The following is a 27,446-nucleotide window of genomic DNA, read 5'->3' as shown; positions in this document are numbered from 1 at the left end:
AGCTCAGACATGAATTAGTGTATTCGGCCAGACCCTGTCACTAGTTAATAAACACGGGACGAAAGGCTACCTGACACGCAAGGGCAGAAATGACAAAAACATCTTGTTTACCAGCTGCCTGAGTGAGGGCAACCTAAGATGGTGGAAAACACAAGATGGGGTCTGGGTGCGATCGAGAAACGACAAATTTCAGAACCTCAGCGTGCCATGGCCATGACACGCGGCAATGATACCGTTACAACACCTGATTGATTGATTGATTGATTGATTAGAATTAAAATCAAAAATCTGTTGTGCACACTTCAACTGTCCCATTCAATTTAACGGTGCCAGAAACTCAAGCTTTTGTTTTATGGACTAATCCATCTATGATATGAATTCAAATGAGAAAAATATTTTATTAAATTTGTAATCTTTTATATATTTCTGAGATTTATTTTTGATATGTAAGACTTGTGAACAGTTAACGTCATTACACTGGACTGAAATAGCTCTCAGCGTGACATGTGCAATTAAGCTGTTGTAATTATGAAATGCACAGCAAGCTAAAAATCGATATTGAACTACATTATAATGGCAAAGTATTTTCAAGTGTCTCAATATCGAAACATTTGTTTATTTACTACAGTAAAACTAACCTTTACAGAAGTATTTACGCAGCTCCCGCAAGTTGAGGAAGATGTGGCACTATAAGGGAAAGCTCTTGGAACACAAAGATGGCGGCTTTTGGCTTCCATTCGTTAAAGGCAGCCTGATGACCAGACCAGAGTATTAGTCATGACGCTTGACGACGCACCCAGACATCAGAGGGTTCTGAATGGAGAGAGGGAGGGGCGTGGCTAGAGAGCCTGCTCCCTATGATTATGAGTGTGTCACCGCTTGCGAATGGAGGAGTGCGCCTGCGCTCCGGCTCACGCTGTGTTGCTGCTGAGGGTTCGGATCTGACAGCTCAGCTGGACACCCAGGTGCCCGAGTCCTCCCCCATCTCCAGTGCCCCCTTTGTGATCCGCTCTTTTCCTCTCCTCGCAGAAGGGCAGCTTCGCGGCAGAGAGATCACCTGAGGGGCCCGTGGGAGGGGATCCGTGGGCATCCCCAGCATCACCTGCCATGGAGAGCCAGGAAGGTAGCAGTCAGGAAGAGCAGCACCTCCCGGGCAAGGGCGGCCCCCCCGTGCTGCACATTGTGGTGGTGGGATTCCATCACAAGAAGGGCTGCCAGGTGAGCACCTACTTTTACGCACTGCCTCGTTTCTTCGCATTTTCACACAGCGACAGTGAGAGTCTGGGACCACTCCGGCGTCGTTTGAGGGGTTGGACCTAGTGCGATGTATTGTTAGACAGATGGGTGCTTTCACGTGTCTGACTGTTTATGGTCCCAGCGATGAGCTTACTTAAGAGTGAGGTTGGCTTTGAGGGTGTGAAACGCATTCCTAACTAGTGAGCACATCCACCTATTGCCACCTTTTGGCTACGTCAGATTAAAATTCGGCGGCACGATCATCGGTTACATGTTATACGGTCACTCGGTTCGTCTCTGCAGCTTCTAGTAGTAATAACCGTGTTTGTCAAATAGCCCACCGATTAGACACGATGAGGCATGTTCAACTTGTGTAATGTATGAATTGAAGGCAGTTGTGTTTCAGAACTAATCGGGTGTTTTTGTCCATTGTTTACGTGAGAACAGCAAGTATATGAGACACGTTCCAAAATATTATTCTTATGAACTGATGCTGTGAGTCGTACGTATATGCAGATGACTCTAGTTTTCATTGCAGGTAGCTGTTTTCGTGTATTTTACCTGTTGGTCATGTTTTCATAAATGACTATGAATATAGAAATATTGGGGACACTCGTCACCTGTCTGTCTTTTAACGGCTTTCTTTTACAGCTGACCGAGAAACGAAACATTCCCAGTTCGTTTCTGGCGGTACATTTTTTAGCTCCATTAGAGCTCTAACCCGAAAGGAAGAGATGTCCAGGCGGCATGCGGACGGACAGCTTCTGTTTCAGTGTGAGCTTTATCTGTACGTGAGAGAAGTATTAGGGGGTTGTCGATGGCACTGGTAGTCGTAGGTGGTCTGCCCACTGCTTCAGTTCTGGACCTGATAATACAAATTGGCATTCGCAGGATATAGGAAGGAACGAGGGCTCTGCATCAGGAGTGCTCATTGCTTTTAAACTGGGAAATTATTTTTAGGCAAACTCTGTGTGTTGTGATAATCAGTGTTTGGCGTATTAGAATGAGTATATGGAAACGGGCACCGCTTGGTTATGGCACGCATTTGATGCATCACAACTGACATTTGGTCCTGGCTAGTGCTTGATATACCCCTACTCACTTTAGATGTTGCTGCTGCAACCTGAATGTGGTATTTGGCACTGCTTGGCTTACCAACCAGCATTTTGCAATGGTTAATACCCTATGTACTACATTTGGTGATGGCCAGTGATTGATGTTCCACAAACTGCATGTGGTGATGGTGATCGCTTGATGGAATACAAAATGCATTTGGAGACAGCTAATACCTATAGTCCTGCAGCCTTCATATAGTAAGGGCTAACACTTCATATGCTAAAACTTTCATGTAGTGATGGTTAAAGGTGATGTGATGGCTAACATGTAATACTTCTACATCTAGTGATTGCTAATGCTTAATGTGCTTCTAAGGAACTTTCTCTCTCACGCCAGTTGCTGGCCAATCCCTCCCCTCTGGTATGTAAACAAACTCCTAACCAGGTTTAGATTGTGAAAGAAAATAGTGTCAGGTACCAAAATAAAGGTTGGCCCCGTTAGTAAATGAAATAACTAAAAAAAAAAGCACACGGTTTCAAAGCACAGTGCTTTCGAACTTGTAAGGCACGCTATATAGGTGTTTTGCAGGATAAGAGAAACTTCTTGTGTCTGTGCTTGATGCAGGTAACGTTAGTGGTAATATTAGGAAAATCAACAGTAACAACTGATCCAACAGAGCATAAAACAAGCACCCAGTGAAAAAAAACGGCCCACAAACTGACCTAAGACGAGCCCTTCTGCCACTGCCAGATTGCCCTAAAGGCCCAGCAGACCTTACACAAACTCAATAAAGTCTCCAAAGCTAGAATCAACACCAAAATTCCATCCTAATATCACCACCCCAAGCACTATGACTTGGAATGCAGATAACGTAAATATCTGTGAACATCTCAACCATTCCTCATATTTTCCATTTTTTTGCTGCTGCCTGTACTATTGATATCCATGAATACTGCAACCATTCCTTGTAGTAAACAGAACTTGTGTACATAGTATGTTGTTATGTGTGTTTAGATATCTAACCATTCTCCTCTCATTGATCATCAAGCCAACTTGAAGGCGTATGCACACCTGTAAATATTCTTATGTACCGTTTTGATTGCAAATATCTGCAGCAAACTTATTGTAACAAAGGTGCAGGATACGTAGTGATAACCAATAAGACACGCATAAGTGAGTTCTGTTAACTGGTGGTACATCATGCAACCCCTTAAAGGCTCGAGTGCTTTTAGGGGCAAAATCTTTCAGTGCTGAAGATAGGGTGGATCAGGAACTCAACTTTCTTAATGTCATTGGAAATGGATGGTAGTCGAGTTAACATGGGTAGGTGGTTTATCTTGGGTGCTGACACGCATCGCATTGGGTGATGATGATTAGGAAGGGATCTGCTCTTTTATTGCAATGGCCAACAAGCTGAACTGAGGTCTTCTTCTTCTTCTTCATTTTCTTCCTTTTTTTTTTTTTTTGCTTTACAGCTCCCTAACAGAGGGAGCAGCTGAATCAATTCACTTTTGTGAGGAATTTCTCAAAAAGTCATATTCTGGATTCTTTTTGGAAAGTAGTGTGGGAGATGGAAAGTTGCAGATAATGTAAGATGCATATTCCATATTCTTGTGCACTGCCTAAGAAAAATTATTTGTGAATTTGTTGCGTATTGAAGGAAGGAAACTCTTTACTAATGAGGTTGCTGAATCTAATGAGGTTGCTGAATCTACCTGAGGAGGAGGTCTAGTCTGTCAGGCATTGTGAAAAGATTGCAATCTCATAAATTGATCTGCAATCTGAAATCGGTGAACTCTGTCCTCATCAAAATGTATCCTTCTCCCTGGTCATGCTGTCCTAGATTTAGATTCTGTTGCTGTCCTATCCCTTTTATTTATGTGTGACTGGCTCATTGAATAGAAATCTAAGCCACTAGAAGCATATGGGATTAGTAAATGCAAGTCTCTAGGCAAACGTAGGTCTAGGAGAACCAATCACTAGGAACCCCCAGGTCAGAAGTGCAAAGCCACTTGAAGCGTTTGTGATCTGGAGATCCATGCTTGCATTGGACAGGGGATCCACTGCACTTGAAGTGCATGGGACTAGGATTTCCTATCTACTAAGAGCGTAAAGAATTATAGGAGCCAAGCCTCCGGAAGTGCATGGAACTATGAGAGCTAAGCCACTAGGAAGCCTGTGACACAAGTGGAGCCAAGCCATCAGAAGTGCGCAGCACTAATGTAGCCACACCACCAGAACCACCTGGGATCAGCACTGCCAGTCCCCTAGAAATTCTTATGATTAGGAGGGTCCAAGCCACTAGAAGTGTACTTCTCTTTCTGCATTCCATCTTTTGTAAGTCCACGAACATGTTGGTATTCATTTTCATGAAGAAAACCTTTATGGTCAGTGTCCTCTGGCATAGGCCGAATGCTGCACCTTACCCCATTGTAACCAAATGTGTTTGCACAGCCTTAAATCCCAGTGCAGGGGTGAGCTGCAGTTGATAGGGGGCGCTCCAGGGGGTCACCCTCTACTGGCTCTACTGAAAGTGACATTCCGTGTTATTCTGGATTGCTGGCTCCACTCTTTCAACTACATGTGTAGAAAGTATGTGGGGGTTCGGTGAGGCGTTTATGAACCATGTGCTTGGTGTGATGAGTAAGCAGAAAGGGTTGTGTCCACAATTGACATTCCTACATGGTGAGAGGGTTATAGCAATTGCATGCATCTCCATTGATTAGCTGACACTGCTTAAAATATTTAATGCACCGTTTACTATAATAAAAGTAGGTTGATCTATAGATAAAATAAACTACCTCCATTGCCACACACTCTTGGGTGGCTCTGAAGATGAATTCCTCGAACAGGAAGCTCAGCACGTTGTCGGGATTTAATACATATTTTTACCAACGCCATGTGTAGACAAAAAATGAGACAAGATGATACACCTTTTCTGAACGCAGTCGGTTATGAGGTCCTGCTAGAGATGACAGGAGGAAAATTGTGCATAGCGGATCGATATGTAATGATGGGAAACAAATACTTTCTGGAGGCGGTGAAGTGTCGATCTGTACAGTAAGCACGTGGTATCACGCAGTCTGCATGTAGTGCTCAGTTTAAACACAAGCTTTCGTATATTAATAGTCAAAACAAAAGCGGGTTTTGGTAGTTTGCACTCCGCTTGACACGTTAATGTCGTTTCGTGTTGGTGACCTTCTCTGCCAGTCGAAGAAAGGACTCTGCTGGGTGGGTAGCGAGACGGATTCGGTGGAACAATGAAATGTGTGCTTGCTTACATTACCTTTCCCCTTCTTCGCACGTGAAAAATGTCAGCTGAGTTGTCAGGCTGAGCACCAGATATTTATGGGCGCTCCATATTGTGCATGCTTCAGCTTTGTCCAAGAGAAACCTGTGACTGAGTCTGTGTGCTCTGTAATCAAGCAGTATGTTTACTTTCTCCACCCTTACATGTATGCATGTAGTACAGTAACGTGCTTTTGGAGCCGATGAGCACTGTAACTGCCACCCAGAATCCAAGTACAATCGTTCCACAGTGACTGGTCATGTTTTTGCTCTTTCCAGCAGACGTCCAGGGTGCGAGTTAGGGGCGTTCTGGAAAGTTCCACCAATGGGGTATGTGGCTTGCCAGAAACTCATCTGGGCTCTTCACGAATTTGTGTTGACTTTGGGCAATAGAGACAATGCTAGTTACCGAGCCATGAACAAACCTGTCTTTGGAGCAAGGGATGTTTTATGGTGAGTTCACTTTCTGATTCCCTCATCTAAATGTCGGGCGGGGTAGGGGAGTGGTGTTGGTGTTGTAGGACTCGGTTTAGTTTCAGAGAAATAGTTTTTAATGTTCTGAGCCCTCGATCTTAGTGGTACGGTTGTTCTTTCACGCCGTGGACTGCATCCACTGTATTTGAAAGCTGGAAACAAACTAACTCCCTAATAAGTCTGTCTCTAAACTCTGCGTGTAAAGTAGCACAAAGGTCCATTTCACAAAATCTTTTAAGATGCAGAAGTCTGAACTACATACTCAGTAAGTGATAATTCTTGTATGAGTCGCCTAGAAGCAGACCACAATGGTGAAACTTCTGACTGTGTGTTCTACATGTGTAGATATAATCTACCACTGAGGAACCTGTGCGGAGTGCGCAGAAGTACACTTGTCATAATTCCAGCTTTTAGAAGTTGTTCCGAAGTGTCTTTCAGAAAAATGGACAGGAAAATTCCACGGCAATAAGTTGAACACCACACAGTCGTAAAATTATAGGAATTCATGAACATTTATTATCTGCACTTTTAAACATGCACCTGAATGACCAGGATTGTTGCATAAAGTGTGGGGAATTGCAATAAAAAAAAGACAAAATATGTTTTATCAGACAAGGAAAAAAGATTTGCAAAAATATTTGTACATTTTTCTGATATGTGTAAACTCCCAAACTTTGCATGGAGATCGTTCTCAGGCCGAAAACTTTGTTGCTTGGCAATGCTTTCTTAAATCGCTGCAATTTACAGCTTCTTTGCGAATTGTGCTCAAATTCTAGTCCTTCATTTGAGATAAACACATTATTTTCTTTAAATGTGGCAAACCATTTCTGGTCACTAAAATTCTCTATCATTGCCTCATTGAAGTATATGAGACACTCTTGAGGACTAACTTCCTCAAAAAAGTGCTTATGGTTCTTCTATCACCTGATTCTTAGGCACCAATCCATATCCTGTGTTATAGTAACTAGTTTATACATATTTTGCCTGATTGAAGGCTGAAACGCGTTGGCGTCCTGTGGGCGTTGCTGCAATTTAATTTGAGCAGTCCCAACAATTTTTATATATATATTATATATTGCTTCATATATATTATTACTACTGTTTCTAAGTCCCACATTTTGCCATGTAATGCTGCATTGTCTCTCAGAAGTGTGTTTCTCTTCCAATAGGTTCAAGTTTGCTGCTTCATTAACTCTATCTCCTTCACCTTATATTAGGTGAGATGGTATGGAACGTTAACTCCTGTAGGGAAATCTTCCTAGTCCCTGGAAGTTTCAGGGGGTATGATGCAGTGTGGGCTGCTAAGATTCTCTGTGAGTGAATTAAGCAATGGGCAGAACACTGTTAAACCCTGCAGCTTTGTTCCTGATCTGGTGTCACTGAAAGGGCTATTGTCCCTAGTGCCCTGAAGTGTCCATGGTGTCTCTACTCCCTTGACTGGCCATCGCTCTTGTCCACATATGGTTCCGATGTTTGGGACTGTGTTTCTTCCATCCATGAGCTGCTATCCATCAGAAGCAGGACCACAGCTGGAAACTGCCCAGATCATTAACTTTCAGGGACTCAAAGCACATCTTCTCTGCTCACTATTACCCCCTTAGGTCCCTGTTGAAGCTGCCTGACCCTTTTCTGGTTGTATCCTACTGGAGCAACAAGCCATGAAATGACCACCCTTCTTCACAGGAGGTGCTCCACGTCGAGGTCTGTCTGTCAGCTTATATACTTTTGATTAAACACCACCGTACGTTACCAAAACCCAGCCAATCACCGTTCCCTGCATCATCATAGTATCTGTTTACACGGTGTTGTTGCCTGTTTGTGGGTGGATTTTTTTTTAACCTAATCTGCCAGTCAGACCGTTGGCTAAGCTCTACCCTTTCAGCATCAGTTGGGGTCTGTGGAGATGCTTTATAGTTGCTTTGTTTCTGAAATCTCATGTATTAATCAGAAAAGCAACTTTCATCCAACTGTGACGTAGGCTACCAGACGCACATAAAGGGATTTCTGTAATTCATGGAGGATTTTACACTTGATTATGTACCAAGCTCGCAGACTTCAATGAGTACCCCTGCCTCCACCACTCCCTGCTGCCCTCTGGGCCTGCCTGTTTTCTGTCTGCCGCACTCTCCCTTGCCTTAGCAATGCAGTTAATCTATTGTGTCTCCTCTCTCGCTGCTCAACACTAACGTAGCACAAAAAAGTAAATAATCCAGACCATTCCTTAATTTACGCTCATTTTGCATTCCCCAGAACAGGCTCTAGTCCTTCCTTCTTGTAGATGGAAATATTGTCAAGTACATTGACATCCACTGTCAGGTGACGATGCGAATCCACAGTTTATTTATTCCATGAAAATGCTTCTGCTGCGCATGTCATTAAACATAAACTGGACAGCTTCTTAATAGGTTCGTCTTTGCAGTCGGCCACCTGATATTGATAAACCAGAATCGTACATTTCCAAACACTTTGTAACCAAAAGAACATAGGAATGTTCATGTTTCAGAATCACTAATGTGAACAAATGATATGATCTGTGGCCCGATCAGCAGTACAGCAAATCACATGATGTGGGAATCGCATCACAGGAAATGGCCTTGTGGCTGCTGGCACAGATCTAATGCTTATCAAGACGCCGTGCAGTGCTGAAAGAAGAGATGACGTTTCTCTTCCGCCGCAAGCAGCTGCCTTCGACCATTTATCAGCCCCTGTGGAAGGCAGTAGCCATAATAGGATGAGTCTGTAGAATGTAGTGCATGCTTGTTTCATATCCTATGCCACCCTGTCACACCGTCGAGACTTTTTACTGCCCTTCGAGAGCTTTCTAATCAAGCCAGTGATTATATTAAGGACATGGGGTCACTGTCTCTTAGAATATAGTGTGTGAATTGCCAGGGGAAAAAGAATAGAGCTGATGCACTTACACATTAAGGGCTCAATTCACAAAGCATCCGCACCATCAGGGATGCGTAGGGGACAGTGGAGCCGGAACTATTTTTAGAGTGGGGGTGGTGCCCGCAGTGTTACATCACTGAAGTCTTAGCGACTGAGGAAAACCCCAAGAGTTGCACTAAGAACCGGTATAGCAAATGAGCCACTCCCATTCCTCAGGGCAGTGGTAAGGATATGGTATGTAATCAGTGGTGCATTTTGGAGTACACTACTGCAACTATATTACAAAATCATGGTGTGGTAGCCACTGTCATTTAGACCGCACATTTTCCATTGAAAAGGCCACAGAATTCGTCTTGACATGCAGTTGTATGGACAAAACTATATAGCACCATCAATATTGTGAGAGAATCTGAATTTAACATGTAGTTATCATTGCACATCACCAAGTTAAGTGTCTTGATCTGTTTTGATCCTATCAACATTTTTTTGTTTTCATAACACTTCAGAATTACAAAAAATCAGCTTCCTTTGTTTTCTCTTAACTGCTGATATATTTTGACATACGTGTACAGTTATTTACAGGTATCTGAATGTTGTTGTGTGTTTAATAAATAGATCAACCGCAATTTGTCAGAAGACATAGCCTGATATTTTACCTCCTGTATTTGAAGGCACAGCCAATGTAAGAAAATAAAAACAAAATTTAAAGCAATCTTTATTACTCATTTACCTTCTGAACTCCAGCATGATTATTATTATGTGTGATTTTTATCACCCTTATGTCCAGCGACTATGGTAGGGGCATGTCTATTATTTTTTATTAAAAAAACAACTTTTTTATTAGTATCAATTGGTACATGACTTACAACTGAGTTCTTGTCAAGCAATAAGATCTTACACATAGTAAATTGTAGCGTAGTACAGCATTACAACGATCATTATACATTTTTATTACATGTGTATCGTTATGAATCGTGTTTTCCGCCACTTTTTTTCCTCGTTAACTGTCTTCCACTGAGAAGTCTACTATAGGTATCGTTCATATACCACCCCTAAAAGTGTTATATTGTCCCCATTTTTTTGGGGCATCCTCTGTGCAGGTATACAGCTCCTTCAGCCATCATAGCCATATCCGTATCATTACAGCATTACGTTACAGTGGGAGTGTTGCGTGCTCTCCAGAGTTTGGCAATATTTCTCTTAGCTAGTGTCATACCCAGTGTCGCCCAGGTTTGCGCCGCGGAGTTAAGGTCTGTTGCTTCCCATATATTTAGCAGACAAAGTTTGGGTTCCGGTGGCACAGGGGTCCCGCTCACTCTCATTATAATGGACATCACTAACTCCCAGTATGTCACTATTTCTGGACATTCCCATATCGTGTGGAAAAATGTGCCTAATGCCCTACACTGTTGCAAGCAAAGTTGGTTGTCAATCTTACCCATCTTGTATAGTGTAACCCTAGTGTAGTAGATCTTGTGAAGTATCTTAAGTTGGACAAGGCGCAACCTAGATGATATCGCCACCTCTCTCGGGGATGCCAATGCCTCCTGCCAGTCTGTATCGTCTAAGTCACCTACATCTTTCTGCCATTTGTCCCGGAGAAGTTGTGTGGGATTAGGTAGGTTGTTTATAATTTTGCGGTACATTAGGGATGTGGCTTTTTTGTCCATGTGCTCTGTCAGTAACCTGTCTTCTAATGGCGAGGCTTCAGGGAGGGCAGTGTCGGGAGGGATAGTCGCTTCTAGGGCGTGCTTAATCTGTAAGTAAGTAATGGAACCGTTCCATTTGTGCCATTTCATACTGCCCACTTTCGATAGTCCTATGGCTGTCCCACATGTGGAATCCTTTGGTGTTGCATAGCATACCTAACTTGCTAGTCTCCCAAAGGGGTGTTGCTTGTGTGATATTATTGTCCCAACCTAACTTCCAGAGTACCGAGTGCCATGAATAGAGTGTGTGTTTTGTCAGTCCCAACAGGGCCTTGCTTTTGTTATGTAGTGCCCGGTTAATCCCTCCCTTTCCCAGCTCTAGCCTGTCAAGTCTGTAAGCGTGGTCCGTGTGTGAAATATGAAGCCAGTTATTAATTACTATCCATTGGAACACCCAATAATACGCTTGTATATTTGCGAGTGCAATACCGCCATCATACCAACTTCTTTTCAGTTTAGTCATAGCTATTCGGGCTGGTTTCCCGTTCCAAAGAAGTTTGGTGACTTCTGCCTCTATGGCCCGGAAGTAGGAAGGGGGAACTAAAAATGGGGTATTTTTCTAGTAGCGTTAATGGTAATGATTGCCAATGTTTAGTGTCTCTGTGTAACTGTTTTAGGGGTGCTTGAAGATTTAGGGTCATAAAGTCCTCTGAGTCGGAAGTAATATGGATCCCTAAGTATTTGAAATTATTTTTACGTCGCATCCCGTAGGTAGCGTCGGTGGTGGTCCTCTTAAGACATATAGAATGGATTTGCTCCAGTTAATTGTGTATCCAGAGTGTCTCCCATAGGTATCACATATACCCAGGAGCCTATGCAGGGAACGTTTGGGGGAGGCCATATATAGAAGCACATCATCTGCATACAGAGATATGCGATCTTCCCATCCCTCTGTCCAGCGGAGCCCGCGGATAATTGGGTCTTGCCATATCCAGGCCGCCAGTGGCTCCAGCACTAGGGCAAAAAGGAGTGGTGACAACGGGCAGTCCTGTCTTGTACCTCGGCCCAAGGGAAACTCTTTGGACATATGTCCTTTAGCCACTACATGAGCGAGTGGTTTTGTATACAGTAACTTCACGCATGAGCAAAATTTAGGCCCGAATCCCATCCGTGTGAGAACAGCAAAAAGGAAGGGCCACTCGACCGTATCAAAGGTCATGCGTGCATCAAGCGAAAGTATAATGGCCTCTTCTTGTATGGTATGTTTGTGTCCCAGCACACTGTGCAGGCGCCTAAGATTCAAGGCTGTGTTCCTGCCCGGCATAAACCCTGAATGATCCGGGTGTAATAATTTTGGATAGGTGCGGCGTAAGTCTGTTAGCCAATGTTTTGGCCAAGATGTTGGCTCTTGCATTGATTAAGGAGATGGGTCGATAAGAGGAACTGTCTCGGGCTGGTCTACCGGGCATATGGATGGCCACTATCGTCGCTGTCCTTTGGTCCCGTGGGAGCTCTCCCATTTCTAAACTGGCGTTGTACATATTCAATAGGTGTGGTGCGACCGTAGGTGCACTTCGCTTATACAATTTTATTGGGATAGCATTTGGTCCCAGGGCCTTTCCCAATTGGATGTTTCCTGTCGTTATTGATAACTCTTTGGTTGAGAGTTCTGTTTCCAGCAGTTGACTCTCGTCCTCCGTGAGTGTGGGGAGCTAGATGTCACGGAGGAATGTGGGGCATGTCTATTCTTGGCACAGCTTTATGACTCACTCTTTCGCAAAATACACAGGCATATGCATGCTTTCCATAACAATTTCAGAAACTAAGGTAGATTACATGGCTTTTGTATATATTTCTGGTGTCAGGCTGTTTTCTCCAACCTTATGTATGCAGAATCTCCACATTTCAGAAAACGTGCATTATATACGGGGGTTAGGAAAATTGCCAGAGCTGAAAATATTTTTGAAAACCTTTATCCCGTCTAATTGGTTCCATTCATTCATGCATATATGAGAAAATGCGCTATATAACTCTCTGCCACATTTTCTGAAGCAATAATAGTTGGGTAATTTTGGTTTAAGTTTTATGGTGCTTCCAAATGGAGAAAAATCAATGTAAGTTAAATTCCCAACCATCTCCTTGCCTCTTTGCAACGGCAGCTAAGATTTACTGCAATTACTCTGATTTTGTTACTTAATCTGATTAAAGGTATTTTACAGTTGTAGTTTTCCTCTTGAACTTGGAGAAATTCCGTATGCCTGGAACTTTTAAGAGTTAGTTGTCAGTGACCTGATTCTCACCTCTTGCATGTTTATTTTTCATGTGCTTAGGAGTAATGAAGTCACTGCTGGATTTAAACATGAAAATGCAATCAATACTCAAGTTGCAATATGTGTATAAAGTGTTTACTCAAGCAGTGTTAGACTTGGCGTGTTTTCCCTGTATTTTTGATTCTGACGTCCTAGTTTTTGCGGTATTCTGGATATTGTTTTTGCTGGTTTAGTGTTTCTGCACACTTTAATACTGCTGATCAGTACTAAAGTGCAAGTGCTCCTACTGTAAATTGTGTTTCTGATTGGTATATCCATGATTGGAATATTTAATTTACCAGTAAGACCCTAGTAATGTGCACAGGAGTTCCAAGGGCCTGTAAATCAAATGTTACTTGTGGGCCCAAAGCACTGATTATGCACCCACAGAAGTAGCTGTTGTAAGGTGTCTCAGACATGCCACTGCAGTGTCTTCTCACAGTCATCCGGGTAAGTGCACCCACTTGCCAGGCCCAAACCTTCCCTTTTCTTACATGTAAGTCACCCCTAAGGTAGGCCCAAGGTACCCCCTTGGACAGGTTGAAGTGTATGTGAAAGGTATGACATATACTGATGTGTGTGTGTGACATGTCCTGATAGTGAAATACTGTGTATTTCGTTTTTCACTATTGAAAGGCTGTCTGTTCCATAAGCTTAACAAGGGAGTTGCCTTGTAACCTTTTACAAGCATAACTCTTCATTGGGATAAGATGTAGAAATAGATTTTAGTATGCCTGAAATCAGAATTTAAAAATACATGTTTTAGTGAAGATGATTTTTACATTGTGTTTTGAAAGTGCCACTTTTAGAAAGTGGATGTTTTCTTTCTTAACCATCCTGTGTGCCTCTACCTTTTGTGTATTCCCTGTCTGGGTTTAGAGTTACAGGAGCAGGGGATGTGCATTCACACTAAACAGACAAAAAGTGGGTTGAGGTGTCCTGCCTTTCCTGGGTGACTCATAGCCATGCTGAATAGGCCTGACTCAATTTAGAGTAGTGAGAAGAGTTGTTGCTGGCACCTGAATGGCCTGTTGCCACCTCTCACAAAGCTGTCTGCACTAGAGACCCCCATTTCTAACAGGCAATATTTGCCTTATTGTCTTACAAATTATTCCATTTGTATCTTATCACATGCATGAATGGCTCTCCCTAATCGGACTGTGAACGTTCGTAGTGTTGGGGAGCGTGCAGACATAAATGTAATTAGTAGCCCCATGCTGAATTCTAAACCTGTAGGAGTTTTGGCTTATTAGCAAACATCACTTCACCAGAAACATGAGATCCAAAAAAGGAAAATAGCAAAATCGCAAATCCCAGAAGCCAGTGTCCTGCTAGCTAAAAAGCGTGTACTGGCCAAAGGTATCACACATGATATTCTGTGAGGATGATGATTTTTTGAGGCCTTGAAAATGATTGTAAACGCCCACAAAGATACAGCATTCTTGGTGTTAACCTTATTTTCATAGGATGTCTTTCTCTGACTATTCATTGAGCACTCTGCCGGGAACTCTGACCTCTACACACCCAGAGTTGAAATTTATCATACTTTGCAGATAGTCTGCATTTGTACATTTGCTTCTGCATATGTAATATAGACTGCTCACCTTGGTTGTATGTCAGAGTATTGCATACCAAAGTATTCTCTGCATAAGTATAGTGTTCAAAATATTGCTTACAAAAATATTGTACTGAGTGTATATTTTTCTGTCTTTAACTCCAATTCGGCAGTATTTTTGTAGGTGATATTGAGGACAATACAGTTATGTCAAAAGACATTCTGACAACAGTATTTGTTTTCTAAATTCAAACCATTTTATTGCCATTTTTCAAATGTATGTGACACTTTGAAACAATCAACAATACATATTTAGAACTCAAGCACATCCCTGCGGCCGATGGCCTTATACAGATCATTGTCATCCCACCCATCCTCGTTTTCCCCATGCCAGGGTTTCCCAAACCCATCAGAATCTGAGATCTCTTTTTAGGTGCAACTGATACTGTTCCTAACCCATCAGGAGTCATATCCACAACCCCCTATGTGAGCCTCATGCTCCCTATATTATCTGGTGTTTATGTGGACATCTAGCCCAGTACACTGGGATGGATGTCCACTTCCATTCACAGGTCCTTGCCATAAGCCCAGCCATTCAAGTTATGAGGGTCTGCAACTCATTGTTTTAGATCTCCCCTGCCAACAGGGCGTGCGCAGTAGCTGCAATGAATATTGTTTACTATAAAGGGCTTGGAGCCTGCCTACTACTTACAGTTTGTTGTTTTCATGGTCACTCTTCTTTACTGCTTCCTATTTGTTCAGCATATGCCAACTTCACTTCCTTTTCTTTCGTCTTGTTTTTCCCACTCTCTCCCACCCCTTTTCCGTGTTGTTTTTCCCACTCCCACCCACCCCTTCTCCAATCAATCAATCAGGGAATTGTAAGCGCGCTACTCACCCGTGAGAATCTCAAGGTGCTGAGGGGGGGTCCGCAGATCTGTTTAGCCAAAGAGCCAGGTCTTGAGGGTCTTCCTGAAGGTGTTTGGAGAGGGGACGCGTCTGATGTCTGCCGGTAGCTCGTTCCAGGTTTTGGCTGCAATGTGAGAGAAGGATCTTCAGCCTGCTCTGGCTCTGTGGATATGCAGGGTTTCGGCCAGTGCGAGGTTGGAAGATCGGAGGTTTCTTTTGGGTACGTGGAAGTTTATTCTGTTGTTGAGGTATTTGGGTCCGTTGTTGTGTAGGCATTTGTAGGCATGAGTGAGGATTTTGAAAGTGACTCTTTTCTCCACGGAGAGCCAGTGGAGACTTTGTATGCCTCGCTGCTGCCTCGTCTGCCGGCTGCCAGCTGCCGCCGCTGCGGTTGTTTTTGCCCTTGTTTTGACGTTATTTTGTGCCTGCTTGGTTTAACTCTCTTTTTTTCCCTTGTTTTTCGTTTATTTGTGCCTGTTTTGTTGTAATTTCATTTTCCCTTGCCCTTGTTTTGACGTTATTTTGTGCCTGCTTGGTTTAACTCTCTTTTTTTCCCTTGTTTTATCGCTTATTTGTGCCTGTTTTGTTGTAATATCTTTTTCCCCGTGTTTGCTATCCTTCCTTGCTGTCCGCCTACCTCGCCGCCCTCCGCCCTCCCTTCCCGCCACCGCCGCTTGTCCCCGCCCCTTTTTGTCTTCTGTAACCCTCCCCGCTCCCGCCTCCCAGCTGCTCCGCCCACCCGCGCACTTGGCCTTAAATGGCGACCGTGCGACGCAGGTGAGTGTGACCCACTTGTGGGACACCCCCGCGCCGCACGGCCACCAGCTGCTGCGTGTGCCCCTTGCCTGCCCTCTGCCTCGCTGCTGCCTCGTCTGCCGGCTGCCGGCTGCCGCCGCTGCGGTTGTTTTTGCCCTTGTTTTGACGTTATTTTGTGCCTGCTTGGTTTAACTCTCTTTTTTTCCCTTGTTTTTCGTTTATTTGTGCCTGTTTTGTTGTAATTTCATTTTCCCTTGCCCTTGTTTTGACGTTATTTTGTGCCTGCTTGGTTTAACTCTCTTTTTTTCCCTTGTTTTATCGCTTATTTGTGCCTGTTTTGTTGTAATATCTTTTTCCCCGTGTTTGCTATCCTTCCTTGCTGTCCGCCTACCTCGCCGCCCTCCGCCCTCCCTTCCCGCCACCGCCGCTTGTCCCCGCCCCTTTTTGTCTTCTGTAACCCTCCCCGCTCCCGCCTCCCAGCTGCTCCGCCCACCCGCGCACTTGGCCTTAAATGGCGACCGTGCGACGCAGGTGAGTGTGACCCACTTGTGGGACACCCCCGCGCCGCACGGCCACCAGCTGCTGCGTGTGCCCCTTGCCTGCCCTCTGCCTCGCTGCTGCCTCGTCTGCCGGCTGCCGCCGCTGCGGTTGTTTTTGCCCTTGTTTTGACGTTATTTTGTGCCTGCTTGGTTTAACTCTCTTTTTTTCCCTTGTTTTTCGTTTATTTGTGCCTGTTTTGTTGTAATTTCATTTTCCCTTGCCCTTGTTTTGACGTTATTTTGTGCCTGCTTGGTTTAACTCTCTTTTTTTCCCTTGTTTTATCGCTTATTTGTGCCTGTTTTGTTGTAATATCTTTTTCCCCGTGTTTGCTATCCTTCCTTGCTGTCCGCCTACCTCGCCGCCCTCCGCCCTCCCTTCCCGCCACCGCCGCTTGTCCCCGCCCCTTTTTGTCTTCTGTAACCCTCCCAGCTCCCGCCTCCCAGCTGCTCCGCCCACCCGCGCACTTGGCCTTAAATGGCGACCGTGCGACGCAGGTGAGTGTGACCCACTTGTGGGACACCCCCGCGCCGCACGGCCACCAGCTGCTGCGTGTGCCCCTTGCCTGCCCTCTGCCTCGCTGCTGCCTCGTCTGCCGGCTGCCAGCTGCCGCCGCTGCGGTTGTTTTTGCCCTTGTTTTGACGTTATTTTGTGCCTGCTTGGTTTAACTCTCTTTTTTTCCCTTGTTTTTCGTTTATTTGTGCCTGTTTTGTTGTAATTTCATTTTCCCTTGCCCTTGTTTTGACGTTATTTTGTGCCTGCTTGGTTTAACCCTCTTTTTTTTCCCTTGTTTTATCGCTTATTTGTGCCTGTTTTGTTGTAATATCTTTTTCCCCGTGTTTGCTATCCTTCCTTGCTGTCCGCCTACCTCGCCGCCCTCCGCCCTCCCTTCCCGCCACCGCCGCTTGTCCCCGCCCCTTTTTGTCTTCTGTAACCCTCCCCGCTCCCGCCTCCCAGCTGCTCCGCCCACCCGCGCACTTCGCCTTAAATGGCGACCGTGCGAACGCGCAGCGGCCACGCGCAGCGGGTGCGCCGATTGTGCGCCGAAGGCGCGCCAAAGGCAAGCCCGTCTGCGCCCGTCCGCGACCGGATCGCGTCCAGCGCCAGGACCCCTGGCCCTCGAAGACCCCGACCTACCCGCCTGACGTACTCCGCTGCCACCCTCATCGCTCTCAACACCGGCCGACTCCCAGAATGCCACCAAGCCACACCACGACGCACCCACGGACCTTTCAGCTGCCACGCCTGCAAGTTCTCCTGCATCCAGACCAGGCCCGCACCAGCACCCGCCATGTCGAACACCAGCAGCACCCACCTCAAGTGCATCCTGCTCAACACCCGCTCCGTCCACAGACACGCCATCGAACTCTGGAACCTCCTAGACGCCACAGCCCCTGACGTTGCCTTCCTCACGGAGACCTGGATGAACGCCTCTTCAGCTCCCGACATCGCCATCGCTATCCCAGAGGGCTACAAGATCGTCCGGAGGGACCGAAACGCCAACCAGATGGGAGGAGGCATCGCCATCATCCACAGGAACACCATCCGTCTCACGACCAGCACCGACAACACCCTGACCAGCGCCGAACACCTGCATTTCCAGATCCTCACCAACCCGAACACCACCCTCAGAGGCACCCTGATCTACCGACCCCCTGGACCACGCACACAATTCAGCGAGGACATCGCCGACTTCGTCAGCCCGCATGCCCTCCCCTCCGCTGACTACATCCTCCTGGGAGACCTCAACTTCCATCTGGAGAACAACAACGACCACAACACCAGCACCCTGCTCGACAACCTGGCCAACCTGGGACTTAAGCAACTGGTGTCCACCCCCACCCACCTCGCCGGACACACACTCGACGCCATCTTCTCATCTAGCACAGACATCGACTTCAGCCACGCCACAGAGCTTCAATGGACGGACCACAGCTGCGTCCACTTCACCTTCAAGAGAACGACGACCCACCATCACCAGCAACAGGCCGCCCGCAGAAGCTGGAACAAGATCACAGCAGACCAGCTCGCCACCTCCCTGAGCCAGCACCCTCCTGCCAGCTCAGCGAACCCCAGCCAGGCCGCCGACAACCTCACGAAGTGGATCAGCAACTGCGCGGACGAACTCGCCCCGCTGAGGACCCCGCCTAGCAGACCCGGCAGCAAGAAGGCCCCATGGTTCACCGACGAACTCAAGAGCTCCAAGAAGAACTGCCGAGCCCTCGAGAAAGTCTGGAGAAGGGAACCGACACCGGACAACAGGACCTCCTACAAACTTGCCACCCGGAAACACCACCAGCTGATCCGCGCCGCCAAGAAAACAGCATTCAAGGACCGGCTGGACAACAACGCACACAACTGCAAGGAACTCTTCAACATCGTGAAAGAGCTTTCCAACCCCAGCGCAGGAAACAACGACATCACCCCATCGCAAGACCTCTGCAACTCCCTCGCCTCATACTTCCACAACAAGATCACGGACATACACAGTAGCTTCAACAACCAACCAACGCACACCATGACCGACCAACCACCCCCCCCCCCCCACCACCACCCTCCACGCCTGGACCCCGATCAGCACCGAAGACACCATCCGCACGATGAACTCCATCCACTCCGGATCACCGACCGACCCCTGCCCTCACCACGTCTTCAACAAGGCCGACGCTGTCATCGCACCCCACCTGCGAGACATCATCAACACATCCTTCGACACCACCATCTTCCCTGAGAGCTGGAAACACGCCGAACTCAGCGCTCTACTCAAGAAACCAACAGCGGACCCCACCGACCTCAAGAATTACCGCCCCATCTCGCTTCTCCCGTTTCCAGCCAAAGTCATCGAGAAGACCGTCAACAAGCAGATGGCCGCCTTCCTCGAGACGAACGGATCCCTCGACCCCTCACAGTCCGGCTTCCGAGCCAAACACAGCACCGAGACCGCCCTCATCGCCGCCACCGATGACATCCGAGCCCTGATGGACAATGGAGAAACAGCGGCCCTCATCCTCCTAGACCTCTCCGCGGCATTCGACACGGTCTGCCACCGCACCCTAGTACGGCGCCTCAGCAACATCGGAATCCAGGACAAGGCGCTGGAATGGATCATCTCCTTCCTCGACGGAAGAACACAGAGAGTCCGCCTACCACCGTACAAGTCCGAGGCCTCCGAAGTCATCTGCGGCGTCCCCCAAGGATCATCTCTGAGCCCCACCCTCTTCAACGTCTACATGAGCCCCCTCGCGGCCATCGTACGCAAACACAACCTCAGCATAATCTCCTACGCCGACGACACCCAGCTGATCCTCTCCCTGACCAACGACCCCGCCGCCGCCAGAGCCAACCTGCACGAAGGGATGAAAGAGGTAGCCGAGTGGATGACGTCCAGCCGCCTGAAACTGAACTCGGACAAGACGGAGGTCCTCATCCTGGGCTCCTCACCCTCCGCCTGGGACGACTCCTGGTGGCCTCCCGCCCTGGGCACCGCACCCAAACCGACGGACCATGCACGAAACCTGGGCTTCACCCTGGACTCCTCCCTCTCCATGACCAGGCAGGTCAACAACGTCTCCTCGGCGTGCTTCAACATCCTACGCATGCTACGGAAGATCTTCTGGTGGATCCCCACAGAGACCAGGAAGACCGTCACCCAGGCCCTCGTCACCAGCCGACTGGACTACGCAACGCCCTCTACGCCGGTACCACCGCCAAGCTCCAGAAGAGACTCCAGAGGATCCAGAACGCCTCAGCCAGACTCATCCTCGACATCCCACGATCCAGCCACATCTCCGGACATCTGAGAGACCTTCACTGGCTCCCCGTCAACAAGAGAATCACCTTCCGCCTCCTCACCCACGCACACAAAGCCCTACACGACCAAGGCCCGAGCTACCTCAACAGCCGAGTCAACTTCTACGCTCCCAAACGCCACCTCCGATCAGCCAACCACGCCCTCGCCGCCGTCCCCCGCATCCGAAGAGCGACTACAGGAGGAAGGTCCTTCTCCTACCTGGCCGCCAAGACCTGGAACTCCCTCCCGACCGACCTGCGCCTGACCCAAGACCACCTCTCCTTCAGGAAGAAGCTGAAGACCTGGCTGTTCGAGCAGTAGCGGCACCCCCCCCCCCCCCAGCGCCTTGAGACCCTACGGGTATATAGCGCGCTTTATAAGTGATTGATTGATTGATTGATTGTTGACTGATGTGTTCGTGTTGGGGGATGCCGAGGACGAATCTGGCGGCGGTGTTCTGTATTGTCTGGAGTTTGTGGAGTAGGGACTTGTTGATGCCGGCGTAGAGTGCATTTCCATAGTTCAGTCTGCTGGTGATGAGTGCGTGGGTGACTGTCTTCCTTGCCTCAGGGGGGAATCCACTTGAAGGTCTTGCGGAGGATGCGGAGGGTGTTGAAGCAGCTGGAGGTGACGGCATTGACCTGTCGGTTCATGGAACTGGAAGATGAGTTTGGCAGTGGTGGGCCTTTGGTGAGGGAGAGGATGAGCTGGGTGTCGTCGGCGTAGGATACGATGTTGAGGCTGTGTTGTTGGACGATGGCTGCGAGGGGGGGGCCATGTAGATGTTGAAGAGGGTGGGGGCTCAGGGAGGACCCCTGTGGGACTCCGCAGGTGATTTTCGTGGGGTCGGAGAGGAAGGGTGGGAGTCTGATCCTTTGGCTTCTTCCAGTGAGGAATGCTCGGATCCGGTCCAGGGCTGTTCCTTGTATGCCTGCATTGTGTAGTCTAGCGACTAGTGTGCGGTGGGATACGGTGTCGAAGGCCGCTGATAGGTCGAGTAGGATGAGGGCTGCGGAGTGGCCTTGGTCCAGGAGGGTGCGGCTGTCATCTGTGGCGGCTAGTAGGTCTCTGTGCTGTGGTTGCTTCGGAATCCGGATCGGAATGGGTCGAGGATTGCATTCTCTTCAATGAATCGTGTCAGTTTCCTGTTGACTGTTTTCTCTGCAACTTTGGCCGCGAAGGGGAGAAGCAAGATGGGCCGATAGTTCTTGAGGTCAGTGGGGTCATTTGTGGGCTTCTTGAGCAGAGGTCTGACTTCTGCACGCTTCCAGTCATCTGGGAAGGTGCCTGTTTTGAAGGTGGTGTTGAAGGTGCATTGTAGTTCGGGTGCGATGGCGGCCACGGCTCTGTGGTAGATGTGAGGGGGGCAGGGGTCGGTGAGGATCCCCGAGTGGATGCTTTTCATGGTCGAGGCGGTGTCTTCGGCCGTGACCGGTGTCCAGTCGGAGATGGTGGGCTTGCTGGTGTTTATGGGGGGCAGGGGGCAGCCTGTGGCACCTGCTGGATGGTCGATGAAGTTGTAGAGGTATTTGATCTTGAGGTGGAAATAGGTTCCAAGCTTGTCGCAGAGATCTTGAGATGGGGTGATGTCTGTGGCTTTGCTGCATGGGTTGGTGAATTCTTGAATGACACTGAAAAGTTGTTGGAGTTGGCCAGCATTTTGTTGTGGATGAAGTTCCTCTTGGTGGCTCTGATCTGGTTGTGGTAGTCCGTCATGGCGTCCTTGTAGGTGGTGTGGTTTTCGGTTGTCTTGGTGTTTCTCCAGTTCTTCTCCAGGCATCTGCAGGCGCGTCTGGCTCCTTGGAGAACGGTGGTGAACCAGGCGGCTTTCCTGGGGCGTTGTCTGTCGGGGTTGTGTAGCGGGCGAGCTCGTCTGCGCAGTAGGAGATCCAGGTGTGGAGTTCTCTGGCTGTGTCGTTTGCGTCGGGTGCCCAGGTGTGGTTGTCTCGGGTGAGGGTGGAGTTAAGTTGCTCATCTGTAACCTTGCTCCAGTTCCTTTGTGGTGGACCTGGGGCTCGTTTGGGTGCCTTGGGTTTGTTGATGGCGAAGTGTACGCAGTGGTGGTCGGTCCATAGCGGTTGCGTTGTGTGGCTGAATTAGACGCTGTTTCCTGCCACGAAGATGGGGTCGAGGGTGGGTCCTGCTCTGTGGGTTGGTGTGTTGACGAGTTTAAGTCTGATGCTGGCGAGGTTGTCACGAAGGATAGTGGAGTTGGGGTCGCTGGGGTTGTCGAGGTGGAAGTTCAGGTCTCCAATGAGTATGTAGTTTGTTGAGGAGATGGCGTGGGGTGCGATGAAGTCTTTGATGGTGGTGGCAAAGGGTATAGAAAGGAAGGTGGATATGCTATCTAGATGCGCACATCAACGTAAGTACATTAGTAATCAATGTCACAACATGTTTGTCTCATTACCTTTCATATTGGGTGCTCCCATGGTGTAACATACTCACCCACCTAGAGTATTATACTTTTGGAGCTACAAAGGTAGTCCAATTACAAACCAATCTCATAAACAAAGCACACCAGGCCAGAGTGACTATAGAGTTCCTTAGTCAATTAAACTTCCTTTCAAAGACCACAATTCACAATCATTTGGTCCAATCTCATATACGTTCTGGCTTTGGTGTAGCTGTGTCTGTATTGACCACGAAGGGACCAATGTGAATGAAGGTTTCTGCATATCTTTTTGAATCATTGTCTAACAGTATATTTACAGTTCTATGGGCCACCTTGGGACACATGATGGGGTCTGTGCCCCCCACACCATATACCTCGCATCCTATGGCATTTCACTTTCTGTGTTAGAAATCTCTCTCTCAATCCTCTCATCTGAGGCCTGGCAGGGCGAAATGTCACCAGATGCACCAGCGTTTGCATGTCCAGTACATTTGATGGAGGTATTTGAATTGAAGGAGACGGAATTGGGTTGAGACTGTCCCATAGAGCCTTGTGGGTTTTCCTCATTTCCTCATTGTCCAAAGTCATCCTCCCACGACTTTCATAGGGCAGGAAAGGTTTCTGGGGAGTTAATTATGAAAGAGTGGTAGAGAAGGGAATCTTTGTGGTTCCCAGTTTCTCCAGACAGGAATTGGCCTTGAGCAGGTTAAATGTTGTTATATTGGTTTATGGGACTGCCAGCAAATTAGTGGCTACTGCACACGGATCATGCTAGAACTAAATAAATACTTCACACGCATATTCCCAAGTACATTGTGCTAGGCATCCATACGGAGGTCGATATTACAAGGTATCAACTCCTGCTCTGCAACTTAGGCCTCATAGTAGCAAAATGCGACATAGTGAAATATTAGGGGAGACCAGAAATTCCCATCTTGGAAGAGTGACGTACTGGCATGGACATGTACATGGGTGCCGAAAAGCCTGTATACAAAGCAAGGGGATGCCCACGAAAGTTTAAGAAAATCTGGCAGCCATGGCCAAGTTACTATCACCTAGAGATGGAGTAGGAAGACACTACAGTATGACACGCCATGTGAACTGCCATGGGGGCAGAGGGTACACTACGCCAGACGCGTACTTAGCTGAGGGACTCAGGAGATCTTTAATACAGGGGTTGGAACAACACTAAGGGGGGTAGGAAGGACGAACATAACACTGTTTGCTTCGTACCATTGCTTCTTATAACTCTTGTTGGCTATAATCGATGGACTCTGACTGAAATGCACCTGCTGAGTTGTTTGTTGTTTTATTAAAAAAAATATTAAAAAGTATATATTTTTAAAATGTTGTTATAGTGCAGATATTTTTTACTTTTCCGCGATCATCGAAGTTATAACTGTCTGAAAAATTGCATGTTGTGTAAGTCAAAATCTAACTGTGGTTTGGAAAAAGAATGTGTGATGATTTGCTTTACTACGCCTCCTATGTCATCCCATACTCAAATTCCCGTGGCAGAAGTATATTGGTACCATACCGCTCATCTTTTTTGGATTGATACTCTGTTATCTGCGCTTGATTTATGAGTTCGCATTCTTAACTCCAATGTATGCACCTGTTAATTTTGTGAGTTTTGCCTAGAAATCTCCAGGGTGAGTACCTCCACATAAAACCAGTTCTTAAGTCTCTTCAGTGGGTCCATACAGGCAGGTCCCGACAGGTTTTGTACATGCACCAAGGCTAGGCCCATTGGTTTAATAATCCTTGTTATTAAGGAAGATGCTTTCGGGAAATCTAAAAGAAATCTGAAAGGATGACTGGAAGTACAAAACATGTGGCAGTGTCTACTTTAAGTCCCTGGCTGTCTCCCTACTGTACCGACTACAAAGAGTGTGTTAACACTTCACAGCATTGAAGCCTCTTTTGAAAATCCTGTCACACTGAAGCATGACGATAAAGGTGCTCTGCTGTATGTGGTATTTCCCCGTAGCTGACAAACACTCGAGTGTAATAGGACTTACTCTCCTCTAATACACATCTAGTACCATTTCTCACACACACACACACACGCACACACACACGGCTGCTCATCTCATCTTTCCCAATTAGCACAAAATTTGGAGATTTCAGTCGATACAGAAAACCCAAGGAGGAGCAAAAGTAACCAAAAGCAAATAGTAATATTGTAGTTTTCTCATTCAAGGGAAAATACACACAGGTTAGAGACTTGTTAGAAAACGCTATCCAGTTCTGGCATGTTTTTGAATGTAATGTGAAAACTTTGATCCCCTTAACTGCTGGGTGTTTTCACCCCAGTGCTGAGTCCTTTTTTGTCTATTTGAGGTACTTAGCTCTTGGGGCTCAATAACTTTTTTCCACATAAGTTATCCACGTTAAATTTGCGTCCTTTTTTCCAATGAACTGGGGATTCTAATGGTGCTCAAGGTTTGTGTAATCTCCTGGAGGTGACTGAGAAAACAGGCGAAAAATAGCAAAACAGTGCTTTTGGCATTTTTCAAAGTGGTAGCCCATTTTTCCAATTTCGTTGTGCCCTCAACCTACTTCCAGTTTGTGGTGGAAACTAGTGTGAATGAAAGCCATGGGTGAGCCAGGAAAGCTACAGATTTATGAAAAGTTTACAATATTCTGACTCCGCAAGAATAAGTAGATACCTCATGGCTTTCCCTAGGAAACTAAGTGTTGAAACAAAGAAATATTGAAAGTGAGTAGAAAAAAATGGCCATTTGTGGCCACTATTTCATCTGTAACTTTTTGTCACGATCGCCGATTTACAAAACCAATAAACAATTACGTCCACAAAACTCTTCTGCCTGCCGGGATATATAGGGTTTGTAGGCTCTCCAAGAACCCAAGGTACCTAGAGACAACATCTGAGCTGCACCGTAAAATGTTTTTTCTTTGTGTACCAAGCGAGGACCAATGGTGAAATATGTAGAGTGAAAAATAGGTATCAACTTATGTATTTCTGAAATGTGCACAAGATATGTGGTTGGTATTTGTACATCTCTGAATTTGTGGGTGCCCAATCTAGCATATGATTTAGATGGTATTTTTCTGAATATCTTCTTTTTAAACGCTGGCTTAAAATTGGAAGGCACAAATGCAGCAAAATCCAATTGGTAATAACAAATATTCTACTATTCTAAGCACACACGTCTTTTGATAAAAATGGTACCTCCCTTGTATGGGTAGGCCTAGAACTCGCAACAGGAAATGGCCTAAAATACATGGACACAGCACATTTTCTCACTGAAACCTGACCCTTTATTTCCATTGTGGGTAGCTGTGGATTTTGGGCACTCCTGGGGGAATCCAGTGTGGGGTTACTTGTGTGGCTCAGAACAGGGTTTTGTTTTGCCCAGAATACCTGGCAAACCTCAATTTTTGACTAAAAAACAACCATTTTCCTCACATTTTTGTGATGGAGAGTTCTGGAATCAGGGGGGGGGGCCACAAACATCGTTCCACCCAGTATTCCCCCAAATCTCCCAATAAAAATGGTACGTAACTTGCGTTGCTAGACCTAGTGCCCAAAACTCAACATGGATACATCAAGTTTTTCCACTCAAAACTGACCCTTTTTTTTGGGTTGCAAAGTGGCTAGCTGTGGATTTTGGGCCATAGCTCAGCCGTCACCTTGAGAAACCTAGTAGATTTTTGAAAACTAGATACATGGTGGAATCCAGGGTGGGTCTCTCAACAGGCTTTTTTACCCAGAACCCCTTGCAAAACTCAAACTGTTGCTAAAAAACACATTTTCTCCACCTTTATGTGATAAAGCTCTGGAACCACACAGAAATGTATGAAAATGTGTGATTTCAGGGAAAGCTTGAGGTTTGCTTAGCATAGTGGGTAAGAAAACCTCATGTGATTCATGCAAGGCACATCACCCTGGAAACCCGTGCTTGTCTAGTTTTAGAAACGGTCTGTGGCTCGTACGTTTGTATGGGTGAAATCACAGCACAGCCCCAAATACCACAGCTAACCTGATTGCTTCTCCATCAACCATTGATATGTAGTTATCCAATGAATTTGATGTTGTTTTTAAACTATTTTCTTTTATGTCTGTATCCACTGCTGAATAAAGATTGTTGTTGTTATTATTATTATCCATCAATGTAGCGTTTTGGGACCTTTTTGTGTCGTGGTATCTTGGCTCACCCATACAGGTAGGGGGCCATTCTTATCGGGACATTTGGAAACTCAGGGTGGTAGGAAATGTGTGGGTCCCGGTAGATTTCAGAAGTTTTCCTCACAGAAATGTGAGAAAAATGTTTCTTCAGTCAAAGTATGAGTTTTGCAGGTCATTGTGGGTTAGACAATATTGTGGGATCCACAGGAAGCACACCACCCTAGATGTCTGGTTTTCAGAACTGTCTGGGCCAGAAAGGTTTTCCCAGGTGGCAGCCTACCAAGCCCACACAGTGCAACCATTCACCATTGCATGTATTGGGAGTTACCCACACTCTCCTGGCCCATATATGTAAAAAAACTCAAAAGAATTATACGTCCTCTCGCTTCCAATTGGGATGAGTTTGTTAGTCCACAGGGGAGCAGAAAGACTTTTGAGCCCTTAGCG

At 46.6% G+C, this 27,446-nt stretch overlaps 1 protein-coding gene across 2 annotated transcripts in view; it reads left to right on the top strand.

Moving 5' to 3' along the window:
- The first annotated feature begins 807 nt into the window (after positions 1 to 807).
- Positions 808 to 27,446, top strand: part of AVL9 (AVL9 cell migration associated) — a 425,217-nt gene continuing 398,578 nt past the window's right edge. Inside the window, exon 1 of one of the 2 annotated variants that reach the window (XM_085607507.1) lies at positions 808 to 1,218. In XM_085607507.1, the coding sequence (XP_085463633.1) occupies positions 1,108 to 1,218 (111 nt within the window). In that variant the 5' untranslated portion in view covers positions 808 to 1,107. Of the gene's footprint in view, positions 1,219 to 5,945; positions 6,034 to 27,446 lie in introns of those variants that run through there. The other variant, XM_085607508.1, reaches the window with a different exon arrangement.

This window comes from Triturus cristatus, chromosome 5_2 (genome assembly GCF_964204655.1).
Source record: "Triturus cristatus chromosome 5_2, aTriCri1.1, whole genome shotgun sequence".
Taxonomy (NCBI): domain Eukaryota; kingdom Metazoa; phylum Chordata; class Amphibia; order Caudata; family Salamandridae; genus Triturus; species Triturus cristatus.
Note: the sequence above shows the minus strand (reverse complement) of the source record. Positions and strands in the feature narration are given on the sequence as shown.